The sequence below is a fragment of the Cryptotermes secundus genome, unplaced genomic scaffold, assembly GCF_002891405.2.
Source record: "Cryptotermes secundus unplaced genomic scaffold, Csec_1.0 scaffold209, whole genome shotgun sequence".
Classification (NCBI taxonomy): Eukaryota; Metazoa; Arthropoda; class Insecta; order Blattodea; family Kalotermitidae; genus Cryptotermes; species Cryptotermes secundus.
In genome coordinates, this window is record NW_019727789.1 from 1,302,421 (window position 1) to 1,314,788 (window position 12,368).

General features: G+C 37.8%; 1 protein-coding gene across 2 annotated transcripts in view; it reads left to right on the plus strand.

Moving 5' to 3' along the window:
* Window positions 1–12,368, plus strand: part of LOC111864966 (leucine-rich repeat serine/threonine-protein kinase 1) — a 105,660-nt gene that overhangs the window by 20,811 nt on the left and 72,481 nt on the right. For both annotated transcript variants that reach the window (XM_033751640.1, XM_023852618.2), the window contains exons 5-10: window positions 3,005–3,164; window positions 4,872–5,016; window positions 6,809–6,945; window positions 7,618–7,771; window positions 7,972–8,304; window positions 10,148–10,339. In XM_033751640.1, coding sequence (XP_033607531.1) covers window positions 3,005–3,164; window positions 4,872–5,016; window positions 6,809–6,945; window positions 7,618–7,771; window positions 7,972–8,304; window positions 10,148–10,339 — 1,121 coding nt within the window. The remainder of the gene's footprint in view (window positions 1–3,004; window positions 3,165–4,871; window positions 5,017–6,808; window positions 6,946–7,617; window positions 7,772–7,971; window positions 8,305–10,147; window positions 10,340–12,368) is intronic.

The following is a 12,368-nucleotide window of genomic DNA, read 5'->3' on the forward strand; positions in this document are numbered from 1 at the left end:
AGCCATTCACCTGCTCTGAAGATGGAAGCGATACGTTCCTCCGAAACGTCGGCCAAAACGAAGAATACACGGCGCCAAAACCCAGAAGACGACTATCATTATAGACCAGTTATTTAACGAAATTTCTGTGTTTTATAACGGAAAATATAGATTTATGATATCGTCCATGCGTTCGCGCCCTTTTAGTAACTTGAATCAGTTGATGGATTTTAGTGAAACCATACGAACTTCTAAACTCTCCCGCAGTTTGTGCAACAAAGCTTTTGTCACACGATCAGAAAACTTTTTTTTAACATTTCAGATTATTTTTGTTGAAATATGAATTTTTAGTTTCAAAATATTTTTTTCAAGTTACACTACTTCGGTATGCTTGCACTTTTTTTTTTACATACCACACGTCTTATGCTACTTTTGTTCAGAACGAAACAGTACTTCTCTGCCCCCATGAAATACCGTGTTTTATTTATCCAACTTCAGCTTTTTGGTTTTGCTCAAAGCAAACGCTTGTAGCACAGTAAACTGTTGAGCTGTGATGTAGTAATTGTTCAGAGTGTATTTTTTTTTGTGTGTGAAATCGTTGACTTCTTAAATAAAATCCACGATACAAGAAATACAAAAGAATCATATTCACAAGATCATGATGTACAGGTACAATGTATTGAGCAAAGTAACCGCTTGATTCAACACTGCAAACAGAGCTAGCTGCGACAGTTCAAATGTTGCTTTGACTGGTAACAAACAAAAGATCCTCTATACAGAATACTACAATTCCAGGCATTGGTTTATTTTATTTGAAGCTCCGATAGCCGGTACTCTTCCCCACAAATCCAAGGGCGGTCTTTGTCCAAGTAGACAAAATTCAGTAAAGCAGTTTAGCTTTCGCCTGGTTTGGAAATAGCAGTTGTTGAGTGATGGGGAAGGGTGAAACGTATGGGTGAGCCAAAGATTCTTCAGGCAAAGTCAGCCTGTGCTTGTTGCATGTTTGGCTTATTCTTTAAACCTGAAGAAGGAGGTAATGCACTCCTTCAAAGCGTGAGTAAACATCCATCAGACTACATGGCATCACCTCCCAGAGAACTCATATTATGATGTACAGAAATCAATTGTAGAACGTCTGAATGGAGATATGCTGAGAATTTATATACCTTTATATACAGTGCCAACATCTGAGCTGAATAGTGTTTGAAGAACACCTTAAATAAAAGTTTTAGATGTTAACCCATGGAGACCTTGCTTAAGTAACATGCTTTATGGCTTTGGAATCCTACATAGGCGTTCAAAAGGAAAATAATACTGGAATAGGTTGAAAAATATATTTTGTGTAGCTATTGGGCCTTTCAGAGTGCCAACAAGTAAGACTCTATACTAGAACACAATGGATTAATGAGAAGTAGTATATAAGTCATGAACAGTCTCTTTATACATCAGATTGCTTTTTGAGAAAATTGATAAGTTTAGTTCAAACATCATATAAATTGTGGATTATACGGGGCCATCACAAACCCGACTGACACCTTTCCAGCCTTATTATCTGCTTTTACATCTACAGAATAAGTTCTCATATAAACATTTCCCTGTGTGTATGTTTCATATCTATGGGCTGTGTCAGTATGCTTGGTTCTGTATTAGATAGTATACGTGTACAGCTGAGACTTATCTTCTTTGTAAATATTGTAATGTTTGAATGTTTTTGTTCCCCCAACTCTGGATTCTGGCACAACAGTTGAAACAAGTTACACGTGGCTCTTACATACATGTTCTCGCAGTACCCTTATCAGCATTTACTTCGTAAGGTTCTTTTAGATTTCTGCTAACAGCTTACATATTCAGCCTTCTTTATAAAGTGTATGTGTGGCTATGACTTACTTGCAGATGTAGTACTTGTACATACTGACATAATATTGTTACATTGTGTGAACTTCACTATTTATGTTACTATTTGTACAATACGTGTGTAGGAATAGCAAAATGATAACACTAAGCAGTGTGCTTTTACTAAAAACATGTTTTCTGCCAATCTCGCACCCTGTTTTAACCTCAAGATTAGAAGATACATTGCCCACTAGCAGATGTATGACTTGACAAGATTTCCAGTATGCAGTAGTTATGTATACTGGTGTGTACATGATGAAAAAGAACATAGATAGTAAGTAGCTGCTGCATATCTAGAGATAATATGTGCTCTTCATGAATATTTGTGTTTAATGCTTTCTCTCTCTTTGATCTTTATGTTCTTTTTTTTAATAAAGAGCATAAAATGAAAGCATGATTGGCAGATAGTGTTAGTCTTCCAGTGTACAAGTTTTAATTCTTCCTGATTGAACACAGCACATTTCAGTGAAATATGGTATTATTTACATTGAATGCTACAAGGACAATTTAGAAATGTCTGTAACTATCCAGTATAACCCTTATTTTGCCTAAAAATTAGACTAAACTTAATCATTTTTCTCAAAAACAGTTCGTTGTAGAGAAAATGTTTTCATGACATACAGTGTAAGTCTACGGTGTACAGGATTTATTTGAATTTTTAATACGATGCATATTGAAAGATGCACATTTGAATAATCATGTATCCCATGCAAATATGTGATGCTGAATGATAGGCATTTGTAGTGCTTATTTCTGCAACAAAAAGAAGGGGGGGGGGAAATAAAGACATTTGAACAAATACATATTATTTCTAAATTAGAAAGCCATTGCTCCCCTAAAGTTTATGTGTTCCTTATATTTATTGCTCATTTCTGCCCTATGCAAGATGGTTGAAATGATTGAGGCTAAGAAACTGATTTCTTTTATCTGTGAATCAGTGTCAACACGATAGATGAATTAATATTATCAAGAATGCACTTGTTATTCCACAGATTAAGTCACATTCACAAAGTATCATTGTTGTCATCATCCTGTCAGGTATTAGAATTCAGCCAAGATTCAGGCAGTAGAATACAGCATTTGTTCTTTTTTCACACGTGTCATAACTTATATATGTAATTTCTGTTTACAGATGCAAAAGAGGCAGCACGACAAAGATGCCATGCGTCACTTCGAGATACGTGTGCCGCAGGGGATGTATCCCTCCTCAGGAGCTTGTTGCAGCAGTTGGGTTCAGAGGCAGAACTGGTTGTCAACATGGCACCCAGTGGCTCCAACACCCTCTTATTCATGTGAGTATTTCACACTTTGCATGAGAAAAAAGTACAAAAATAACTGAACTTCATTTTTCTTATTTACACTTCTTTCAGTAACAGTCCAGCTGGTAGAGGCCACACCATAGCTCAAGTGGTTAGTTGCTGGCTTCCCACTGTGGTGGCCTGGGTTCGATCCCGGGGTCTGGTTAAGTGGGATTTGTGGTGGACAAAGTGGTGCTGGGGCGGGTTTTCTCCAAGTACTTCTGTTTCCCCTGCCAATTTTCATTCCACCAAATTCTCCATCATCATAATCACCCGGGGCAGGTACAATAGGCCAATCAGTGGCTGCCGTGCCGAGTGGACCCAGTTGGACCCCACCCCCCAGTGAGCGAAACAGTTCAGCTGTCTTGTATGCAGTGGTCTATATGTGCACTCAAACCTGTATAAGCATACTTCTCAAATTTTCATAATTTGGTATTTCTGAATGTAAGATTATGTGAAACTTGGTCTTCCAGTCATACCTTAAGAATGAGAAAGTAACTAGAAGATGTATAAAATAATGTGATGAGAAGCTTAATAATTTGTATTCTTCACAAAATATTATTAGAATTATTAAATGAAGAAAGTTGCCAGTGACAAGACATGTAGCACACATGGGGATGGAGAGAAATGAATACACAGTTTTAGTCCGGAAGCTTATAAGGGAAGAGATCTCCCTGGGATACTTGGCATGTATGGGCAGATAACATAAAATAGGAGTGGAGTTTGATGATGATTATATTTGGCAGGCTCAGGATGATCTCTTTTGTATGCACGGTAATGAAATTTGAGGGTTCCTTAAAGGTGCAAAATGTTTTGACCATCTGAGCAGTTACCGACTTTCCAAGAAAGCTCTTGTTCTTCATTGATAGTCAGTTAGGAGGTTATTTCCCTTGAATACTTTTTATAAGAAAAACAGTATTTTGTAACCTATAACTGGTGACTAATTCTTTGATAGGAGAACCAATAGCAGTAGCATTATTGAACCTTCAGGTTTCTGTTAATAGAAAGTTAATCATTAAACCCTTTCACTCCAAGAAACTTTGCTTCCAGCTTATTCGACGGCCCATCAACATTTTGCAGTACATTGGTAATTTATATGTGGTAGAGTCATTAAGTTCGTGGAATGTGGTTCTATCGCCTCATATTACAAGGTATTCACATACACTTACACAGATCCACATCGGCCCTCAAAATAGTTACCGTTGGACGCCATGCAAGTCTGCCAACGTTGATATAGCTGTCAAAAACATTGCTGAAACATATTGGCAGTAAATTCCCGTATGACACTTTGTGGCCATTCCACGAACTTATTGACTGTGGTAGTAGTAATTCATGGTAAAAGATTGAGTGGTAAATGATGCGTATGCATCTGTGGAGTTACAGAAAGTAAACTGCTAGCATGGTTTGATAGCAGAAGGAAAAACTGAAAGCTCAGAGTGCATTCTGAATAAGAAGTTTTTCCTTTATCACTACGTATTTTTGTCTAGACTCGGTTGGATATGGTGGTCTGGACAAAGCACCAGTAAATGACCAACCTTGGATAGGGGAGCAGAAGAGTTAAAATTCTCTTGAGTTAATTGTTGATTGGTAGATTTTTAGTTTCTTAATTGTTCCTCATAATTTTATTAATCGCAAATATATCCACAGGCTTCTGTCTTCTATTTAAATTATACTGCTGAAAGTTTGTTGTGTCGTTTGCAGGGCATGTGAAATGGGTCAGAAAGAAATAGTGAAAGTACTGCTAGATCATAATGCAGATGGCAGGATACATCCAGTTACCAAGTACTCTCCACTTTATATTGCTTGTTACAATGGCAAGAAGGATATTGTTGAGTTACTTCTCAAGGTGAGCAGGTTAATATTATGAATCTGTTTTTCTGATGTTGCAGGTTCATTATGATATTCATTTTAATTTCCAGACTGGAACATTTTTACAAAATTTACTGACGTTTGTGAGATTGAAGTTGTAGTTACAAGGTATTATATAACTACAACTAAAGAAAAGAATAGTGAAATTGTCACTTTGCTGTGGCATCAGATGAAGAAGGTGTGTAGGTTTTTCTTTCTTTCTTTCTTTCTTTTTTTTTCTTTCTTTCTTTCTTTCTTTCTTTTTTTTTCTCATAGTGTTGTATCCTGCTTGTGTCTTCTGTAGGATATGTGTGCGCACATGCACACATTCATGGTCATACCAACTGTCTCAGAGTCTTGTACTGAAAATGTACAGTTATTTATTATTTTCTCATTGCATGTTTTGGCTGCGCACAGTTGTCAGTATTAGTATTGTGACATGTTGCGCAAAGCCNCAGCAACGTAAACACGTTACAGTATTATTACTACTATTACTACTGTTGTTGTTGTTGTTATTATTGTTGTTGTTTTTATTGCTATTGTTAAAATGTATGTACCTGATTCTTTGTTATAAATAATGCCATATAAAGGTGCAAACATAAATAAAATGTTGGGTTGGTTGGGTTCAGGCCAGTTACTATGAAGCCTGTGTAAAATATAAAGTTGACTGTTATAGCAGTTGTGACACAAATATTTGTTTAGGCACTGTTGTATTGGTGTTCGTGTTCTTTAATAATGTTAAGTGACCCTTCATTATCTGTGGAGTGGAGTTCGTCTCAAAATAAATATAAACAAATATAATAATATCCTTGTATATATTTATAGATGTTATTAAATGTGAATTAATGTACGTGGTACCTTTATCTTATTTATTAAAATGAANTACTGTGACAGCCGCCAAGTTATAACGTGGCCATCGCCGAAGATAGTTCCGAGCAAGCCTACGAGAGTGTGTTATCAACATTTCTCCAGTCAGTGGACTACAGTTGGAGTATAGCAGCCGTCGCGGAAAGAAGATCCGGACGTGTGTGTAATTGTGTAATTGGGAGTGTGTGATACAGTGATACATAGCTCCCCTACTGTCAACGTGTGGACTACTGAACCCAGAGCGAGCTGATTTGCGCATAGGGTTATAAGTCGTGAAACCCCGCAACAGTGTTAACAGATTAATGCGATTAGGGTTATAAAGTGTGAAACCCCGCAACTGTGTGATAATTAATTGTAGCCGTTTCTTGTAGATTGTTAAATAAACCAATTAACGATCTCTACGGCATCTTCAGTAACGAGAAACACGTTACACTGGTGTCAGAAGTGGGATCAGCAACGTAAACACGTTACAGTATTATTACTACTATTACTACTGTTGTTGTTGTTGTTATTATTGTTGTTGTTTTTATTGCTATTGTTAAAATGTATGTACCTGATTCTTTGTTATAAATAATGCCATATAAAGGTGCAAACATAAATAAAATGTTGGGTTGGTTGGGTTCAGGCCAGTTACTATGAAGCCTGTGTAAAATATAAAGTTGACTGTTATAGCAGTTGTGACACAAATATTTGTTTAGGCACTGTTGTATTGGTGTTCGTGTTCTTTAATAATGTTAAGTGACCCTTCATTATCTGTGGAGTGGAGTTCGTCTCAAAATAAATATAAACAAATATAATAATATCCTTGTATATATTTATAGATGTTATTAAATGTGAATTAATGTACGTGGTACCTTTATCTTATTTATTAAAATGAAATGGGTTTGTAGCTGCTTTTGTTATTATAATTTGTAAATTTTCAGAGGTTTCCTGAACTGGTACAACAGCACACAGTGGAGCGCTGGTTGCCAATACATGCATGCAGCATCAATGGTCATGTCAGTGTGATGGAGCTGCTCCTGAAGTGTCCTTACCCACCTCACTTAATGCAGAAGTTCAGGTGAGTCTGTTTATCTACAAGATGGAGCTATATGATGCCACTTTTGTGAGTTCTTTGTGCAGAATTCATAAATAAATGTGACAGGGAGACATTATCTCTATCTTTAAAACTGCTCAATGAATTTGAACAAAATTTGTTATGGAGGTCTGAATGTTTTCGCGTGACTTGCATAAACCTAATATTTCAACCCAAGGAAGCAGTATTCTCTTTCACTGTATTTATCGGAAGTACACCATACTGAGCTTTACCCCCCAAGCATTACTGTTGGTTACAATCCTCATTTTAAAATTAATTGCATATAATTAATTACTGTTCCCTTATGGAGCATATTTGCTTCTAAACAGAATTTGCTGTTATATAATTTTTCATGATTTGTTTTAGTATTACTGTTAGTTTTGTAGCACCAGAGTAGCTCAGTCAGCATGGTAAGTAATCTGTAAACTGTGGGCTGGATGGCTGGGGTTTGATTCCTGGCAAGGCTAGAGATTTCATTCTCTGCCACAGCATCCAGAACAGCTCAGGGGTCCGTCCAGCCTCCTATGCAATCAATATAAGGGAGTCTTTTATCAGTAGACCAATACCTTCACTCCACCATACATATTCATGGGGTAGTGTCTAATTAGGCACAGGGATAGTGTCATTTTATCTTTATCGTTGTTCTGTGTTTAACAGGGATCCAACAGGAGAATGGGAATATGAGATGCCATTTGATTTAAATATGAAAGATGTGACTGGTCAGAATGTGTTATATGTTGCAAGTTTCCTTGGAAATTACAAAATGGTAGATTTGCTGCTCAAATTCCGAGTGAAGGCTACAAGAATCAAGGTAAATTTTAATTGATGAGCATCACTTACAAGTTTATATTTGACACTCCTGAGAAATATGCTGAGTATAAAAAAACCTTAGTGTTATCTTGTCACAGTTTAAAATTACAGCTGCCCTTATATAGATCATTTCTGTTCACTGATTCAAGAATTCTGTGTTACATTGTTTGGTGTGTATATTCATACTGCTTTTATCTTCAGGCTGTGAAAGAACAGGAACAGAATGAAGAAGAACGCGAAAAGAATGTAGGTGAAATACTAAGTCCGACACGGCGACGCATCTCGGATGGCATTATCTCCATCATGGCACGTTTAAACCTGAGTCGTGCGGGTGTTGAGGGACAGGGACCAGGAGGAATAGGAACAGCAGGGAAGAATGAGTGTTATCTGAGCCCATTGCAGCTGAATGTGTACTGCAACAACAACTGTGAGACGGTGCTGCAATCTGCAGTTAGGGGTAGGCATGCTGATGTGGCAGGAGTCCTGCTCCAATGTGGAGCAGACCCTAACATCTCTTGTCGGCAGCCAGACTCTGTAAGTAAACTGCAGTGTTCGTGTGTATCTTTGTGGATGAAATTATCTTGGGGCCATGCAAGTAATATTGCATGCTGTGGTGATAGGCAAGCATGCTAATGTGGCAGTAATCCTATCACTGTGGAGAGCCACTAGTCTCTTCTGTCAGTAGCCCTACTCTTATGCAAATTAGGGTATTTTTACATAACAATAGTAGTGGAACTCCAGTTGAGCCTGTAAGGTGGCAGCATGTCTTTCCAGGAGAATGCAATGATATTATGACAGGATATAAAAAATTAATGAAATTCGTAGTGTCAGAGCCACATAAATACTACATACTAGATAATGTCACACTAAACATATGTCCCAGACTACGAACATGTACAACAGTCAGGCAGCTGCTGGAGGCACTGTTACCCTTACGTTTGCAGCATCCTGTGGGGAGGAGCTGATGAAGACATTATAGTGCCATAATTCTTGTGGAATGGTGTATAAGGAAGTTTGCCAGGCACATTCAGTCAGTCTACGATGAAAGAGTGCTGAGGAACCAAGTCGTAGAAGTGAAGAGGCTAATTGTAAATGATTGTGAAAGCATGTAAACAGTTATAGATGAGAGAAAGTAGTGCCACATTAATTTCCAACAGAAGCCATGGCATATTCTTTACATGACAGTATATTATACAGACATATTTTCCGTAAAATGCATATGCAGTAAAAACATAAAATATGTCATGTAAAAATTAAGGAATTATGTCTGCCTGTAAGGAATTTTTTTCATTATCTTTTCGGTATTTTAAATTTTTATATTTTGCCAGAAACTAAATATTGCATCCCTCCCTGTCATTGTTATCTTTGAGTATTGACTCCTTCCTTGTAGAAAGAGAGACTTGTCAAAATTAGGACCAGTGATGTTTGAAACAGACTTTCCTCCAAGCATCTGTGTCCTTTCAGTCACTTCTCTTGTGTTTTGTATCATTCCTTCCCATACTCAGTGGAGGCTACCATGTCATATTTGATACATCTCATGGCACAGAATTGTCTCCTGAGGTCTCTATAATTTCAGTGGAACTAATGAAAATACTTGTACATACAGTTTCTGGTTTAAATCACAGCCATGGGAAAGCTGCTTTGACTTAGATTTTCATAACCTCTTGACAGATATTGGCATAGCATCTCAAAATATACTGTGACTGTTTTCAACTTGGGATAATTTCTTAAAATATTCTGTGACTGTTTCCAAGCGCATGATTTCCTACCTATTATTTACAATTATTCTATCTTTCCTCATTTTACTCTGAAGCAAGCAAAGTGACCCAAGTGGTAATGCTTCTGTCTTCTTTTTCAGTTGTGCGAGTTTCAAATCTTGGCCAGTACAGATTCCCTCAGTCCCTCTGGGCAAATTCCTGAATAGTTTCCTAAGTGAGACCCTTCCAGGTCCTTCCAAGTTTATTGTTGACTAGTATGCAATCATTTGATGCTCTTTAGGTACTGACAGCAATATTAGATAAACTGCAGACAGATAAAAACACCAGTTGATGCAGTTCAGTTTGTAAAACATTGTTAATTAAAGCTATCAAAAAACAAGATATGTATTTAAAAGATCTGGTATCCTGACTGTTCCTCTCCTTTAAGGCACAAAAATTGAAAAATAAAAGTCCCTAAATTCAGGGAATACTGGATAACATTCTTATTTCAGTATATGTTTGTTGGTTTATATATGTCAGGAAACTTGTGCACAGAATCTCATACACTCCTTTTACATATCATTGTTTATTTCTAGAAGAACAGCACTGATTAAATGTATATGTCAGTTATTGGTCGTAAAATTGTCAGCAGTGAAAACAGATGTGCCTTATTGCTCCAGGTAATGGCAGATCCAGAGGACTCAGGAGCATCGTCAGTCTCAACAGCGCTGGTGGAAGCCTGCAAGAACCGAGACATTGGTATGGCTGACTTATTGCTACGACATTCAGCTCGTGATGATGACTGCAAAGCTCTCCGTATAGCTGCTCGCCACAAGGATGCCATCCTCATTGCAAAGCTGCTGTCCATCAAGGTGTGTGAGTGGTAGACTTAGAACAGCCCTTGCACTGCATCCCTCTATTTCAACCCTGCAGTAATCCTACACTTCATTTGAAATTTAGGATTTTGCATACAGGTGCATCTTAATAGTCACCTGGATCCATAAATTAATGGCCCAGGTGAAAGAATCTTAAGTAAGTTGTAGCCTTGCAGTCACATACACTCTGATGGGTGCAGCAGATTTGTCTTTTCCTAGGCACCTTTTGCAAATGGGACTGTCTGTCAGTCCCATTTTGAGGATGTATTATTTCAGATAGCAATATCTTGTAAGTAGTCCTGTCATCCAATGTAACTTGTTTCTGTTTAGTTTCAGCAGTTCCTTGACTCATCTGACAGAGGGGCCTTATATAAATCCCTTTGGCTGTTTGAGTCCTGTTAAGGACACCCATTAATTTTTATGGTTTGTGTTTGTCGAGTCTCTGACAGCCTTCTTGGAAATTCATGCTGAAATGCCACAAGCTGGTTCAAGTCCAATAAACGAACAATCAGATCCTAATTTTGCCAGTTGATCAGTAGTTTCATTACCAATAATACTTTCATGAACTGGCACCCTTCTCTGTTGAATTCTGTTATGTTTGGCCAGTTGTATGAGGGATTGATGGTAGTCCAAGACCAGTTTTCAGTTGATCTGGTAATTATCAGGTGCTTTAATTGCAGCTTGACTGTCTGATAGAATGTAGATGCTTCTGTTTTTATTGTCCTTATCTAGATATTCTACTGCACATGCCTTGTTGGCATACACTTCTGCCTGGAATACTCTGTTGTATTTCCCAAGGCTGAACCTATGCTTCTGCCTTGCACCACAACCATACACCCAAGCACTGGAGATTTTATTTGTCTTGGAACCATCTGTGTACCAGATTAGTTCCACTTTCCTCTTGGGTTGACACCCCTGTTTCCATTTGCTTCTGTCAGGGAGTCTGACCATGAAAGGTTTGTCTTAGACATGCTTTGGTATCATTTTGTCAGTCCCCATCTTTAGGGTGGGTAGAAAACACTGCTCCTCATTGTTGTAGTCACTTGATCCTGTGGGAACATGTTTGTTTGTTTGTGAAACCATTACTCAGTAACAGCTGAGGTACATTTGCTTATTCTCTCGTCATTGCCTAGCAGGGGTGTCGTGTATAGAGTAATTACTTAGCAACAGTCTACATGCTACAATATGGAAGGTGTGTTGGGGTGATGATGAGCTCTTCAGAACTTCCTCCACATGTGTGTGTCATCCTCACAGTTGTTGAGTCCCTAGAACAGAGCTCCAACAAAGGCCGGACATTAATATGGTTCCTGAAATCAATACAGGACCTAACATTACTATCAGGTACAACAGAGAAAATCATAAATCAAATTTTTCTGAATAAGTGCCACATCTGCCATTCTCTCAGTGAGCTGCTGGTGTAGAACTGCCATAGCTGCTTTGCTGTGGTATAAGTTAATTTGCATGAATTTCATGGTATTAGGTTCCTCCCCCTCTTATGCCTCTTTAGTCATTTTATTGGGAAGAGGGTCTGTTTCCATCCCCTCTTCCCTTCTCCTTTCTCCAGCTAGCCTCAATCAACAGGTCCAGTGATTGAGGCTAGCTCTTTCTAAGGGACCCAACAGAATAGGTGTTTTTCCCTCACCTGAGGACGGAAACAGATCCAGTTTCTGAAACGTCATGTTTTTATTAGTTATCTTAAAAACCAGGATGATGGATAAAGTCCGAAAACCCAATATCTCTGTGTGTTATACACCATCGTCAGAATCCTGTAGTAACTACTTACTGTATAGTCTTTGACACATTAAAATAAATATTGAACTACAGTATTTTCCATCAAATTGCTGTTGTTTTATTTCTTTTTCTGTATTAAAATTTTGTATTTTCTGGGGTTTGACTCTGTATCCATGGGATTGCAGAAATTTTTTGATAAAAGTAGGTTTCTGTTTAGCCCAGATTCCATTTGGACAGGACTGTTTATTTTAACAAATATGAGCACAGTTATGTTCGGGAAGAAATGAGGTAAATA